Source organism: Ixodes scapularis, unplaced genomic scaffold (genome assembly GCF_016920785.2).
Source record: "Ixodes scapularis isolate PalLabHiFi unplaced genomic scaffold, ASM1692078v2 PGA_scaffold4__175_contigs__length_147842914, whole genome shotgun sequence".
NCBI classification, from domain to species: Eukaryota; Metazoa; Arthropoda; class Arachnida; order Ixodida; family Ixodidae; genus Ixodes; species Ixodes scapularis.
Genome location: NW_024609879.1, coordinates 129447509 through 129463214, shown reverse-complemented (window position 1 = coordinate 129463214; position 15706 = coordinate 129447509). Strand labels below are relative to the sequence as shown.

At 46.7% G+C, this 15706-nt stretch overlaps 1 protein-coding gene across 1 annotated transcript in view; it reads left to right on the top strand.

Annotated features, from left to right (window-relative positions):
- LOC8032028 (A disintegrin and metalloproteinase with thrombospondin motifs 16-like) overlaps positions 1 to 15706 on the top strand; it is a 68480-nt gene that overhangs the window by 20216 nt on the left and 32558 nt on the right. The window contains exons 6-8 of the mRNA XM_040206570.1: positions 1188 to 1321; positions 1412 to 1489; positions 8720 to 8844. Of these exons, the coding sequence (XP_040062504.1) occupies positions 1188 to 1321; positions 1412 to 1489; positions 8720 to 8844 (337 nt within the window). The remainder of the gene's footprint in view (positions 1 to 1187; positions 1322 to 1411; positions 1490 to 8719; positions 8845 to 15706) is intronic.

Below are 15706 nucleotides of genomic sequence, written 5' to 3'. Positions count from 1 at the left end.
ACGCGCGGTCACGCCGACGGGGACGGCTACAGCGAGACGCCGCTTAGCCCCGAAACGGGCGCCTAAGAGCTGCACTCTAAAAAGGAGCGTTCCTTGTGGTAAAAGTAAACATTTCGGTGGAACTCCACCTGGTTAGGTAAGTAATAGGAATTGGTACCTTGTAGAACTCTAACCATTTTCTTCAAAGTGCCCGACGTTTCGAAGCCGTCTCGGCTCCTTGCTCACCGGTGACTGTATGTGGGCCCCTCTGCTCTATCTTAGCACACTTTCCTTCTTCCGTTTTTGTTTGTGGCGTATCGTAGCCCGTGTTTATAGCTGCTTGGAAGCGTTCCGGTGGATCGGTTCAGATTGTTGTTTGTATTTTTTATGTGCCAAGATTCTTATAAAAGCTGCTTTCTCCAGTTTCGTTCTCCGTCGAGGTTGGAACTGCTGTCAAAGCCGATGACGTGGCCGATCTTCTGAGCATGTTCCGCCAGTACGTTCCATGTGCTGAATGCGACGCCTTTCATGCTGGAGAAACGAAGAGCTTTCCCGAACGTCTGCGCAGACATTAGTATGACGTAAAGAAGAAAGACATCGAAGGCAACGCGCTGGCGGAACATGCTCAGAAGACCGGCCATGTCATCGGCTTGGACAGCAGTTCCATCCTCGACGGAGAAAGAAATTGGAGAAAGTGGCTTTTATTAGAATATTGCCACATGCAAAACACTAACAACAATCTGAACCAATCCACCGGAACGCTTCCAAGCAGCTATAAACACGGACTACGGTGCGCCCTACACAAAAAACAGAAGAAAACAATGCTAAGGTAGAGAAGAAGAAGAAAACGGCATATTGCTACCTTTGGGCTCACATACAGTCACCCGAGAACAAGGAGCCGAGCCGGCTTCGAAACGTCGCTCACTTAAAGAAATTGGTTAGATTCTGCAAAGTACCCTTTCCTATCGCCATCCATCTCCCAGTATTAACGGGCACAAATTCTTCATTGAAAATTTCCCAAAATTTCTTCTAAATTTTTAATGAGGCTACATAAACTTGGTGAAAATTTATAATCTGGTCCCAACACCTAGCACTAATTATGAACGAAAACAAAGGCGATTTTCTTTTCACCCAACCATCCGGTGTATTGGTAGCCCGCACTGATTGAACTACGGCAGACTTCTAACGGCTGTCATGTCGTTATTTAGCTCCAAGATCCACGAGGGTCGATGTACATCGGCGCGAAGTCAAGCAAGAGGTGTCTATCATCTCGGATTCGGAGCACCACAAGAACATGTCCAGAGAACAGCTGTGTGCTTACCTTGTCATTTTTATGACTGCTGTAAGTATTAATTATAGTAATTCGTGTCAGTTATAGTAATTCCCATTCACCATGCGACGCCAAAAATCGCATATCGACTTTTCTTGTCAGGTCAGCATGCGATTTGATCAGACGTCAAATCCAACTCTCTCGTTTCGAGTGGTTCAGATAGTGATGACAACAAAGGAGGTGAGTGATTAGTCTTGTATTCACCCGAATGCCCCTTGCTTGACATTTATATGGCGCGGATGTGTTCCTAACATGCATCTTTTGGCGCATCGGAGCGAGAGGCAGCCAAGCGCGCAGCGTCATTGCTCGAGGTCGGGCGGAAACAAAAGCCCGCGGGCGCCTCTCATGGAGTGAACAAACGCAGCAAAGAGCAGACAAACTCGCACGCCATACTGTGAATGGCTGCTTTTACATGGATGCGACCGTAGCGCATCGAATTGAGAAAGAACCGATCACACGCGCCCAGTCCCTCTGTTTTTTTTTTTCTTTTCTACCCAATTACAGTCGTCATATATCGATTCGATAAGCTACTGTCGCATCCAAACACGTAGCCAGGGGGGGGGGGGGGGGGGCATGCCCCCCCCCCCCCAAATTTTCAATTTTGCTGGGTCCTCCCCTCCTCCCTCCTCCCCGTGCTGCATTCTGTCATGGGCCCCCCCCCCCCCCCCCCCTCCAACAAAATGCTGCCTACGTGCCTTGTCGCATCCATGTATCCGTGGCTACTAGCGTCTTAAAAAACGCATGGCGCGCCGCATCCTGGCCATCTTACTATAGCTTCTCCTCCAATGAGGTTGTGGAATCAGCCAATAAGGACGCTGCAGAAGGAAGCACGAAGCCAGAATTGTAAACATGACGAGCCATGACCTGCATTTCTGAAGCTTTCGGTGGCTGTATGATATCATCTCTGTGCTTAGTCTCTACGTTCATGTTACTATGAAAACGCAGAGACTGTCATTTAGGGAGAGCAATGCATAGATCTGAGCGAATGACGAAGCTTAAAATATAATTATATCTGAAACAAGACCTGATCGTGAACTGGGGCAACGAGGACGTGGCTCGTCGTGTTCATATTTTCCCTGCTCAAGTCGTATTTTTCAACTCTAAACGTACGCATTGTTTGGACGTGACGTCACTGCGCAATGCTGGTGGCCATTCTTACAATTGTCTAGAGGGATCGGTGGCCGAGTGGGCTAGTGCACACCAGCTCGGTGCACGTGGAGCGAAAGTTCGCGCTGCAGAACCCAGGGATCCTGGGTTCAATCGCCACCACTGTCCGTTTCGATCTGGATGAGCATCCGTGTGGTCGCGTATCACTACTTCGTGATGCACATTAAAGACCCCATGCTAGCGGTTGTACCGCGCTGGCTAAATTGCTCATCTACAGCTGGGTCACTCGTCGCCCGTTGAGGCAGACCAAGTTCTAGGCTGTATAAACATACACACACACACACCATTTTTTTTCCTAGAATTTTTTCTGCCCAGGAAAACAAATTCGATGGTCTGAAATGCACGCTCCAGTCTTAAGCACGCGCTCAGCAGCAAGGCCGTTGGTGCAAGTCATATGTTCTCTGCCTCGTCGTTCCTTAGGCATGTGTCCATCGTTGGCCGTGGTCGGTTAATTGTTTTGTGTGCTGCAGGAAAGTTAGCTCGAACACCTTATTTATGGAGCGTAGTGTGACATAATGTCAACGTGGATCGAAGAACTAATTGCCCCCTTGGTCGGAAAAAGTTTGGTGTTTCATGGTAAAAATGTTTTAGAAATTTTTTAAAAAAATGCGGGTCTTCCGCTGGAGTTCTTAAAGACCAGTGTTGTACGGAACAGCGTTCCAAGGAACGGCGTTCCTGGAACGCGTTCCTTTTAGGAGGAACGAAGGAACGCCGCCGTTCCATTTTGCATCGCTGGAACTGGAACGGGAACGCGTTACTTTTTTACTGGAACGGAAGAAGTAACGGCGTTCCTTTTTTCGTCCGGTGGGGTAATTTTTATTTTATTTCTCACAGGGAAAGTGTGAAAGTACAGAGACAATATCTTTACGGCGTGCAGGATCTCTTTAACTTTTTGGCTCTTAATATAATAGATTATTTTGTGTGGTCCTCGCTTGTTAACAGTTTTGGGTGCAGGAGAGCTGGTGGGTATTGATACTTTTTTGAGTGCCCGAAACTGCGCGGTACAAAAAGCAAAACTTCTAGTCGTAGGAAAAGACAAAGAAAGAGGGTTGTTTCAAACTCAGCTACTTTCTTTGGTTCCACGAATCCTCGTACACCTAGAAATCTTATTCCGACTACAGCCATTTTTGAACTTCAATAACGAGACCTACAATTACAACAAGATCACAGATTGCCAGATATCGGACTCACCCTTGTATCCCGAACATTATTCACTTAAAAGATACACAAAAAAAAAAAACCTTCATTCCTTCTCTTGTCCTCTACCTTCAAACTAAACAACCAATTCAACCTTCACAACGAAGTATTTGTAGCTTTCAAGACTGACTTTCCTAAAGCCCTACCCTTTCCTTCGCTTGCTCGTCTTGCGGACTGCAACATTGAGAAGCAACTGTTGTTAAGTTCTAACACGGGACTCTATTAAATTGAGCCTTGTGAAGTTGTTGTAAAACGCTCGTACAATGTTGGGTAAAAGGACATTTGGCTCGTCTGAATTGCCCACTACAAACATGGACATGATTAATAGCTGAGATTTTTAACATGAATATATCAACAAATGAAACCCCATTTCCGCGTGTTTTTTACTCCTGGTGCCCTTCCATCACGACATACAAACTCGTATGTTGACTATTATTGGGATAGATAAAAAAAACTGCTTGATTTAACTAAATATGGTAATTAGCAAAAAATACAAATGTAACGTATATGTAACGATACGTTCCATTTTTTAAGCTGTAACGGGAACGAGTTCCTTTTTCACAAATGGAACTTGTAACGGGAACGTGTTCGAAAAATCAGAAGGAACGAGGAACGAGCTTCCGTTCCTTTTTTTTTTAGGAACGTGTACAACACTGTTAAAGACCCTTTTTGGGGAAATTATCAAACAATATTAACGGTCGCCATTCCTTGCTGATATATCACACTGCCTGGTGATAGGGGGAGAAAATTGGCTTAGAAGGGCGGGAGGAATCCCATGTTTGTCTTTTTAGGCTTAGGCCAGGTGGCGCAAGCTACGACCGTTACAAAGGGTAGGGCCATTAACATCCATCCATTCATTGGGCACGACGCTTGTGATGGGATCCGAGTAATCGCCGAACACTGGCGCACCACTCACTCTCGATACAGGTTGAGCCGAGGTATCGCCGAGACATTGTCGCGGCTTTAGTTTCAATACATGCTCAGAGCCCGTGCCCAAACAATGGCTGACTCAGGTAATGGGCATAGCAGCTATCTAGATGGCGCGTTCTTTTGAAAAGCGTTTCTTGTCTTCACAAAGTTGCGACTTTCTAAAATTGTAGTCACGCAATTTAGTGGTACAGCAACGAAATTTTGGATATTCAGTTCTACAATCTGTATGAGAACAACTTTTTGTTTACATTAATAACATTGACACTAAAGTTTTACTTCTAAACAAAATGTGGAAAAGGCTGTTTACTACTTGTCGAAATGTTTCGGACAAAACAAATGAAACGAAGACACTTAAGACTGCTTGCGTGTAGGAATGCCAAAGCATTCCTACACGCAGCGCATTCTTACAAGCAGCGCGCCAGGTCTTCCTTTTGCACACGGCGCTCCGGCGGTGACGTCACGCTCCCTCACTGCGCAGGCGCGGCGAAACCCGCCGACTCCACTGCTTCCGTGACGATGCATCTGCGTTGCTCTGCTTTTCTTTTTGTTTTGTTTCTAAGGCGTGTCCGCTTTGACCTTGAGCGCCCCGCCGGCTTCCGTGACGAAGCATCTGCGTTGCTGTGCTTTTGGTCAATGGGATGTTAGGTGCCGCTTCGCTCAGCCAATAGAAATTTAGGTGCCGTTTTTTGCTATACTAAAGACAACGGCTACAAACAACGCCAGCTTCGTCATGGGAGAGTTAATGCTTTCGCATTCAAAATTATTCTACACTCCGAAATTCTCTACCAATCAAAATTCTCAAAGCGAGTAAGATACATAAATCCTGGGTTACTTACCCTAAGCGAAAATAAATAAGACGTAAAGGCAGAGATTATAAAAGGTACCAAAGGAGTCTGTCTGATTCATCGAAGAAAAATTTTAAGGATGATTCAGGAATCTTAAGAAAAGATGTACAAGAAAGCAAACTTACTTTGGATGCGTCTTTTCAAGAGGATGTGATCGAGAATTCTGGAAATGTGTGAAAAATAACAAAAAGATAATGCAGGCAATTTAATAAATAGGGACATTGAAAAAGCCAAATATCTTTAACTTTATTTTAAATCAGTTTTCACGCCTTTTGTTTTAATCCTATCGTTCTTGTGTCTGGTCAGACAATAGAAACGGTCATGTTGGATATGATATTCGAAGTAGATGGGTTTTACTAAGAGGCATAGACACGTCCGAATTTTGACGACCAGATAGACTTTCCCCAAAAATTTGTCACAATTGCAGATACCTAATTGCTGTGTATTTACATATTATTTCGCTAGATACTGGTTTAATCCCGAGTGACTGGAAAAGTACAATTATGTCTCCGACTTTTAATTCCGGTTCAAGAAACCTGGTAGAACATCATCGCCCAGTGTCAGTTACAGACATTTATTGCGAGCTTTTTAAACATAAATTATAAAGCTCGATGTATAGTCCCTTATATTCAAGTTGTTTATTTTCACCAGCAGAGCACGGATTTCGTCGCGGTTACTAATGTGTCATACAACTGGAAAATTTACCCGTTTAGTTTCGAATGCTATTAACAACAAAGAACGTGTAGATTATATATCTTCAGACTTTTGTAAAGCCTTCTATACCGTGCCAGATTATTTATTATTAGAAATATATATTTCTCTAATTATCAACAACAAAATGTTCAACTGGATTACTGACTGCTTGTCCGGTCGTTAACAAGGTACCGTACTGAAAGGCCAGAAATCTTCGTCAAATCTAGTAGGCTCAGGGGTACCACACGGAAGTGTGCTGGAGCCCTTGTTATTTCGTTTCATTATCAACGACATTTTTGAAGGTATACAATCGAATGTGAAATTATTTGCGGACGTTTATGTGGTATTGTTACGATGCGATGTTATCGCTTATCGCTGTCGCGGCCGCAGCAGAACTGCTGAGTCAGGGGGGCGTACCTCTGGTGCTTGCTGCCGATATAAGCGGCATCGCCGGCAAGCTTTGTGCTCTTTTGGTTCCGGCTGCCGAACAATAAACGCTGCCAAATAAACGTCGGTCTCCGGATTCGTCGATTCTCCCGGAGAAACGTAACAGTATACTGAATAGTTTAACATGACACAGATGCTTGCGTACTTCAGGGTGATTTAGAAGTACTGCAACAACCTTGCAGTACTTCTAAATCGCCCTGAAGTGTGACCGCAGGGAAATGAGGTTAAATATAAAAATTTTAAATACGAGTGTTCTTTACGTGGTATGGCTTGCCCAACTGCATATGAACTGAAAAATGTCATACTTGAATATGTAGGCAGCTATAAGTACCCAGGGGTTTATCTCTCGTCAAGTTTAAAAAAGGAGTAACCACATCGGTAATACTTTTGCCAACAATAGTAATATGTTGTGCTTTGTCCGTAAAAATCTTAAAAATACACTAAGTAGCGTGAAACAGGCATTATATTTGTTTTGATATGTTGTCGATTCTTGAATATTCGTGTTTTATCTGAAACCTGCCGCAGAGTTACGTAATACAAAAGTTAGAGAAGTTTCAGAGTCAGGCATTAATGTTTATGACTCGAGATTAAAGCCCATAGACAGATGTACAGGAATGAAAAAATAAAATTGGGTTGGGTCCCTCTTATACATCGGAGAAAGTGTTTAAGTTTTAAGATCTTATACATCGGAAAAAGTGTTTAAGTTTTAAGATTCTATCTCATAGTGTATCACGGGCAGACAGGTATTGACCGAAGTTTGTATAAATTGGAGCCGCATCATGTATCTGCAAGATTGAATCATTCTAACGAATGGCAGAGTTTCGTTATGGAACTCACAGTTTTTCTCCATCATTTTTTGTTCGAACTATTAGGGAGTGGATTTCACTTTCAGATGAGCTAATCTCGGTTTCTGATGACGTTTTTTTATAAGAGATTAGAGAGTTGTATTGAAATATAAAAATATATTCTTCGTTGTTTTTCTTTTTGTGTGTGTCCATTAATGTAGATGTTCATTATGTGTACAAAATCTATGTACAACACTATGCCTAACATTGTATTGAAGTATAGGAATGTATTATTAATTTTTTTCTATGTGCCTGCGCACGAATTTTTAATGTATCCATTATGTGTAAGCAATCCATATACCCACCAGCGTAATGTCTAATGGCGCTGCAGGTACCTGTATAAATAAATAAATAAAACAAAAACATGTAAATCACCGGTCTGCCTTAAAGGGGCGGTGCGACGATAATCAGTTGGAATATTTTTCACTTTACGCGAGCTTACTGCCACTAGTGGGACTCAGGGATGCTCGCACGCAACGTTACTGGCTAAGAAACATCTTTGTTGCGGTGTAATTTCAAGGACAAAAGCGTGCATTTTAATTCGGTCGTCCAAAACTTGATGACATATAGCTGGGTGGTCACAGTACCGCCCAGTGACGAGATTTGAATGCGGCTGATAGACTGGACCCCAGCATTGCGTGGATACTCGATTTTGGCTCGTGATAATCGATCGCCCGAGAAGCATTCGGGTAGTGGCCCGTTTCCAATCGCTGCAATGACGACAATAGCCGAACCATAACAATGCCTGGAACCGCGTGACCTGTGCCTTGCCAACCCCAGCGCGTGGTTATGATCAACATTGGCGGCATATAATCTGCTCCAGATCACGTGGCCGCTTGTTCTGGCTGCGAGTTGACGGGGTGAACGCTGTTCGTTCTTCTTAAAATTTTTTTCTGTGACTTCGATTGTGTGTGGTGAAAAATGTACGGGTGTTTTACATGTGATTAACGTCAGGGATTCATCCGTTCTAAGCGGTATTTGCGCTAAGTACAAAAATCGTTGCATCGCCCCTTTAAGTATGCGTGATTTGCAAGATTGTTTCGCCGACACATCTCATGTTGTTTGCAATTTCGAAAAACTTGAAAACTAATTTAGTTTAATAGTTCTACGAATGGGAAAGCCATCGACTAAGGAACAGTAATTTTGTGTACTTTGCAAACAAACAAGCTACTGCGAAATTTGTTAGAAATTAAATATATATATATATATATATATATATATATATATGTGTTTGTGTGTGTGTTTCACATTCGTTTTGCATGCGTCCCTTTTGTTCCCTGCCGCAGCAAGACCTATTGTTCCTTCATATGCACAATGAATACGTGGAAGCCTATGCTACGGTAAAGCAAATGTATGAGTTCACGAGGCAATACGAAAACTCCTATCCCGACCTATTTTTGGCGTTGTCCGGGTAAGTAAAACATTCGATTCGTACCGAAGGCCATAAAACAATTTTTTTTACAGAAATAGACCGACCAGCGGCTCTAATCACATCACATTACAGCGGTGGCGCTGCTGTAAGCATGGCGCCATTGCCATATATGGGGGAAGAGTCTGGACAGCTATTGTCCTCGGTGACCTCTCGCCGTACCTTCGCTCCTCCCAGACTACTCTCATAGAACTGACGTCACGCCTAGCAACCGCCTAGCAACGGGAAACGCCGGAGGGACTATGGTACCTAAAAAGACTGGCTAGTCTCCCGTTCGAACGCCTGCCTCCACGCAGCGAGATGGCAGAACTGTGGTTGAAACTGCAAGGGGCGCTGCGCGTCGTTGTAGTCTCTACGTGCCTCGCTCACTACCTTCTTCAATCTCAACAACTTTTTTGCGACAATCATTGTTGACTTCTCTACCTTCTTAGCAAGGACAGATTCACATTTGCTAAGTTTTGAGTTCCATGCCGTGGCGATACCAACAAGCATACTAAAGCTCTTCATCCTCCTGCTTCTCCGTCTTGACCCCAAAGTTATGAACAGCGAGAGGGGAGCAGGAAGGGGGGGGGGGGGGAGGGGAAGGGGGGGGTATCGATGGCCGAGTGCGCTAGCGCGCACCAGCTCGGAGCACGTGGAGCGAAAGCTTCCGCTGCCGAACCTGCAGAGATCCGGGGCTCAATCCCCACCCCTGTCCGTTTAGATCTGGATGAGCATCGTGCCGGCGTGCAGTCGTGTAACGCTACTGCATGATGCACGTTAAAGACCCCAGGTTAGCAGTAGTACTGCACTGGCTAAATTGCTTACCTAGAGTGGGTAACAATGTCGCCATGTTCTGGCAGACTAAACTCCTGCTGTATAAACAACTAACAACTAATTTGACCTTTTCTTTCTTTTTTTTTTTTTTTTGGGGGGGGGGGGGAGGGGGGAGCAAGGCGGGAGCGGCTGAGGCTTCTAAAGGCCAGGAGGTGTAAATATTTCATCTGTGAAGTGCTTGATGGCCTGTGTCAGTGCTTCTTTTTTTGTTTTAGATTTCTTAAGTGGTTTGGCAACTGCCAAATTCTATCACGCCGATTGCTCGCAGCGCCGACACGCTCTTTCATTCCGGAGCAGTTACCAAGGGGGGCAGTGGACGGAAGACTATACTCCGCTTCATAGCGTGCAACGCTGTCAAAGCTACTGGTGAGCGAGCGCGTGGCTTCATCTATGGTTTTGTTTGCGCGAGAACGCGTGCAAATGATCAACGAGATCCAGCCCCATGCTCACGCCACTAGCTTCGACGGCGTTGCACACTCAGCATGAAACAGAGTATAGCCAGCCTTTTTAGGGACCATAGGGGAACAGCGCGGGCATGTCCGCCATTACCGATCCCAGGCCAAAGCTCATGCATATAGGGCCACATGTTAGAGAGTTTTAGTAGATCGTTCCGATACCTCCGATAGCCCCGATAACGATACTATGCATGCACAAGGAAGGCGGTGGCGGAGTATTGGGTATCGTTATCGGAGTCATGGGAACGATCTACTAAAACTCTCTAGTATCCTGCGTAAAGACCATTATTTTTAAGTGAGGCAATGGTCGGTTGTTGTGGTGTTGGATGTTCCAATCACCACCGTCGCGGTTTTCATTCTCCCTTGTATGTCATTCTAAATAAGAAATGAAACAAAAATCTTTCGCAAAATATGGTTGAATAAAATGGAGCGCCACAATTGTGGACGCCCACGGAAGGCTCCCGTCTTTGTTGAGGTAAGAATGCTTCACTCTAAAAGAAAAGGGAGTATTCTTAGACCTTTTGTCCCATATAAGACACCCCAAAACTTCAGTTCGACGTACAGCACACTGACGTCGAGTTGAGAGTATTACTTTCACCAGAGGCTTGATAGCCGTGTGGCTCAACTTATAAAATACCCAATGTACGTGTTACTGACTACGAAAAAAAAAAAACAATCGGGGTTTTCTTGGCTTTATACTGCAAAGGCTCCGTGTTTTCTTTATATGGTCTTTGATACGTACTTTAGCTATTTAGTAAGTTATATTGCACCGTTATCAGGCCTCTCGTAAAATATGGGGCCGTCTGTTCGACTATGGGCGCTCTATGTCAAACTGAATGTTGGGGTGCAATATAAGGGACAAAAGGGTGTAAGGTTATACCCTTTTTTTAAGAGTGAACTATTTCACCTTGGGACGCTTTATAAAATCGAGATTTCGTCGCACTAACGACGAAAACTAGCGAACTTGTTGCTACACGAAGAACGGATGTAACATTGTCGCGCGCGCAGCCGGCCAAGTAGGCAGCGCGCGCGTGGCCTAACGGTCATCGCGCGTGGCCTAACGGTCATAGCGCTTGCCTTCCACGCAGAAGGCCAGGGTTCGATTGCTGGCCGCGGCTACACATTTTTGTTGACACTGTAATGTAAGGTTCTGGTGAATTCGAGAACCGTCTTGCTGATTCGAGGTTAGAATGTTCTACGCGCCGAACCTTCTACGCCGAACGATCCGGAAACCCACGAGGGTACATAAGGGATTCCGCAAGGCGAGCGGAGTCAGTCTCGCCCCACCGTTCGACTCTGCTGCTACGCCGACTTCGACGCCCGTGACGCTGTTATTATCTTTTGTACCCTTTTATTTTTGGCACAAGTTCGCCACATTAAACGTTTATTTCTTCCTGTTTCTTTCTTGTTTTTTTGGTCACCACCCGTGACAATATGGAATGTGAATAATTGCGGCACGAGAAAGGGACGTCCCGTCTGCGAAGCGTTTTTCCCCTGCCTTCTTCTCCAAACTGCGAAGTGAATGAATTTATTGTTTGATACCTTCTAATAAATGTTTTTTTTTTTTGTTTTGGTATGAAAAAGCTGGCTTTCTTGTGTTTCTATCTTCCTTTACTTTTCATGTGAGGACATGACGATGGCTGCTGGGATCTCACCGCGGTTAGGAACGGCCAATCGTTTGACTTAAATCGAGTAAAGCGAGCCATCTTACCATTCGCGAAAAGCCGCCTGATGCTGAGTCGCTCGATGTTTATTTCGTAACCTTTCGCTATGAAACAGACGGCTCTAACGTTACAACAAATGTTAGTCCCGGCAACGTTTTTAATGCCAGCAAACTCGCACAACCTTCATTTATTTTGTTTATTTCTTCGTAACCTTCCGGCTTTTTAGATGCTTGAAGAACAAAATCGGCTCTTTCATTGCTGAGAGAGTTCGGTGGAGGAAAACGGTAATCATGCACGGCGTCGCCATCACATATCAGGAGTAGCGATCGCTTCGCTCAAGCCATCTCGTTTGACACTTTGACGCATAGTCAATAGGAAAAACAATTAGGAAGGAACGAAACGCCGGAATACTCTCGGACGAAGGGCTTTAGTTAACTTTACAATCTAACAAACAACACGCTCTCGTATGCGCTCGCTTATCAGGACACTCTACGGAAAGCCCCTCAGCTGCGATTTAGAAGTTGCTACCATTGCGCACTGCTACAATAACAAGAGGCGTTAACCAGAACTAAGGTTTGCAAAATTTACGGGAGCGTGATTTGCGCGACACACCGGCCGTCCTCGAAGCCAATGGACGGACTGGATAACCCGGCGCGTACGAAGGGAGAAGAGACAAGAAAACCGGAAACTAAAATAATGTGGCTTCTGAATAAACACGGCACACTCCAAATACTGCTAGCGGATGACTTAAAACACAATAAAACTTTCATACGCGTAGGAGGCAACCGAGAGCCAAGCCTACGGGCATGGGTCTCCGCGCTTGGTTGGGCCAACACCTCCTAGACAGCTTTCAATAGCCTGCGCGTCAGGTGACGTGACGTCACGTCTGGGAGGCCTGCACGGGCGCTGATTGGATGCGAGTGCCGCGTCAGCGTTCGCGTGGGACTCGTTTCCTATCATAGTCTCACGCGAAAGCTGACGCGGTACTCGGACCCATTCAACGCCCGTGCAGGCCTCCGGGGCGTGATGTCATCTCATGTGACGCCCAGGCTTGAAATCTGTCTAGGTGGTGTTGGTTAGGCTCGAAGATGGCGAAATGGGCGTCGACATGGCATTTTCGTGGCGTGTCAGTGAGATAGTTGACGAGCTGTCAACGAAGCCACGCCATGTGGCCAAACTCTCCCTTATATGTGGTTCTGCATGGCGCATGCGAACGCTATCGGACCCTCGCGCCCCGAATCTGCGATCGGGCACTCTATGGCTCCGTCGTCGAACTGCCAGGACTTCTGAGTATAGAGGAGGCTATGACCTGTGCGATAATTACGCGGAGAAGTGGCTTTGAGAACGCAGACGCGTCCCAGGCACCACTCTGGGACGCGGTTTCTTCCCCCCGTGTGTCCGCGTTATCTGTGCAGAAGTACGCTGCGTGGAACGCGTCTCTGACTGGTGTATTTAGCGTCGTATGCAGCCCATACATCAAAGTGATCCCGAAGTGGCAACAAGTGAAGTCACCAAAGCCGGCATGTTACTGGTGTTACGCTATCGGATGTCGAGATCCTGGCAGTAAGTGTTAGAAGTCCCGGCAAGAAGTAGGAGCGACCGCGAATGTCGCTATCGTCGCGGCGTCCCAATTCCCGGTTGCCGAAGCTTCCCTAGACTGTCAAGATAGAGAGCGACCTCCAGCAGAATAGGCGTCTACCACATACACCAGAGCTGCTGTCTCACCGCCAGAAAAGCGACCGGCGAGAGCATGACACTTTGATGACGTCACCAGACGGAAATCGAAGGACCACATATAACGGCTAAGGAAACACAACGGTCCGAAACGCGTTTCAGGCACTATGCGAAGAGCAAGTCGCCTGCTTTTTGCACAGGGGTTCCGGTGACGTCAGAACGACGCCGAGTTCTGATCAGCTTTGGCTGTAGGATTACGGGTAGACGTCAAAGCAAGCTGTCTTGAGGTCTACCCACTATTCTTCAATCAGAGCCAAACAGAGCTCGGTGTTCTGACGTCATCCCAGCCCCTACAAAAGATGCAGACGAACTTGCGCTCCGCATAGTACAAAGCAGTATTATACGGAACGACGTTCCTAGAGCGCGCTCATCTTCAGAGGGACGGAGAAACGCTGTCGTTCCATAGTGCATCGGTATAACTTGTGGGGATTCCTCTGGTCTCCCTTCCCCAATGGCTGTGATAACGGCCGCGGGTCGGAACGCTCGGCCTTCTTCGCCGTGAGCTCCGACTTGTTCGTGAGGCGGAGGGCCGCTTGGCTTGGGGAGCTCTCCTCTCACTCTCTCCCGGGGGGACCGATTTCCGTTCCCCCGCTCGGATGCGGATCACTGCTGACAGGCGAGGAGGTTTCGCCTCTTGTTTTCCCGCTTTCGGGAAAGGGACTCGTCCGGGTGACCGCGAAAGAGATAGGACGTGTGTCGGCGACTTCTCCGACGCTTTCCCGGTCTTGGCTCTCCGGAACCCCGCGTCTGGCCAGGTAAGGACCTTTTCTTACCTTGCCGGCGCGGGGGGCATTTTGGATGGGGACATAGTAGTTCATCTTAAGAGTGTTCCAATAAATGCTCTTGGACTCTGTCCTTACTCTGGTACGTGTGTCTTCTCTTCCGCTATATCCGAGAGAGTGAGACAAGGTAGACGATCATTGGCACCGACGGAGGTAATTAATCGAACCGACCCGCGGTAATGTGGCCCTAAACGTTCGTCTACATTGCCGCGGAGATGTGGGGACCGCGGGCTACTAGGTTTGACGTCTCCTTTGAGATATCGCCGCTGTTGAGACAATCCTTTGGTTACTCTATCGGTACCTGTGTTGGTAGCTAGCGAAATCCCACATAAAATGGCGCCCAACGTGGGGCCACGACTTCCTTTATCGTGGTCGTGGCTCCTGGCCTCCGTCCCTTTTGTCCGGCCTTTGCCAGCAATTCCTTGCCTTTGATCGCCCCGTACCACGAGCGTCCTGATCTCGCCACTTATGGCTGAGCGATTAATGCCGAGTCGGCAACCCGCAGTGCCACTCCTATGAGCGAGCGCAGTGTGATTCGTACGCGTGTTCCTGTTTTGAATTAGCGTGCGTCAAGCAACATTCGTTGTTGCGGGAGACTCTGTGTTCTCCATGCTTGTGGCGAACCCTTCACCTGTGTGTATTTGGGTTCCTTGCGCGCCACCAACAACTTGTCCTGAAGGGAAAATGTAAATAGAAGTTTTGATGACGTTTTTGAGTACCGGGTGGACTTTTAAGTACGGCGGGAAGCGAGGCTTTGCAGAAAAGAGTAGCGAAGGATCAGCAGTGCAGTCTGGGAATGTAAATATTCGCGTTTTCTTTGGCTCTGAGTAGTCGCGGACACTCAGTTAGAGTCGGACGGTACGCCTGCCAATAACGTCGATAAGTAGCTGGTACTGCTACTGACGGGCTCCGGGAGCCGGGCCGCGTAACCGTCGGCGTCGAGAAGCAGTTTGCACACTGTTGACGCGCGCGCTGTATTCACTGCTGGTATTGCAGTGGGCGCGGAGGGTTTTCTTCGGGAAAGATTTGTATCTGCTAGATGCCAACGTACTCCTGCAGCCTGTTGTTGTTCTCCAGGAACGACACTAGTTTTGCGTTCATGGTAGTGGCGCTACGCGGTTTGAGGCGCACTTTGACAGTATCTGGGTGGACGAGTGACTCCAAGACTTTCGGAGGTCATGTTGCTCTGAAACCCAGGCGCCATGTAGCCAGAGCGCCCTTTGGCGATATCTGTCAGACTCGCGTGATCCAGGTGGAAGAGTGACTCTAAGACTCTTAGCAGTTACGTTGCTCTGAAACCTGGCCTTGCCTCAAAAGAAGGGTCCACACCGTTGTGAGCCCTTGATCAAGCCGTATCGAGTGCAAGACATATTTTTCTATCCTCGGTAAGCTA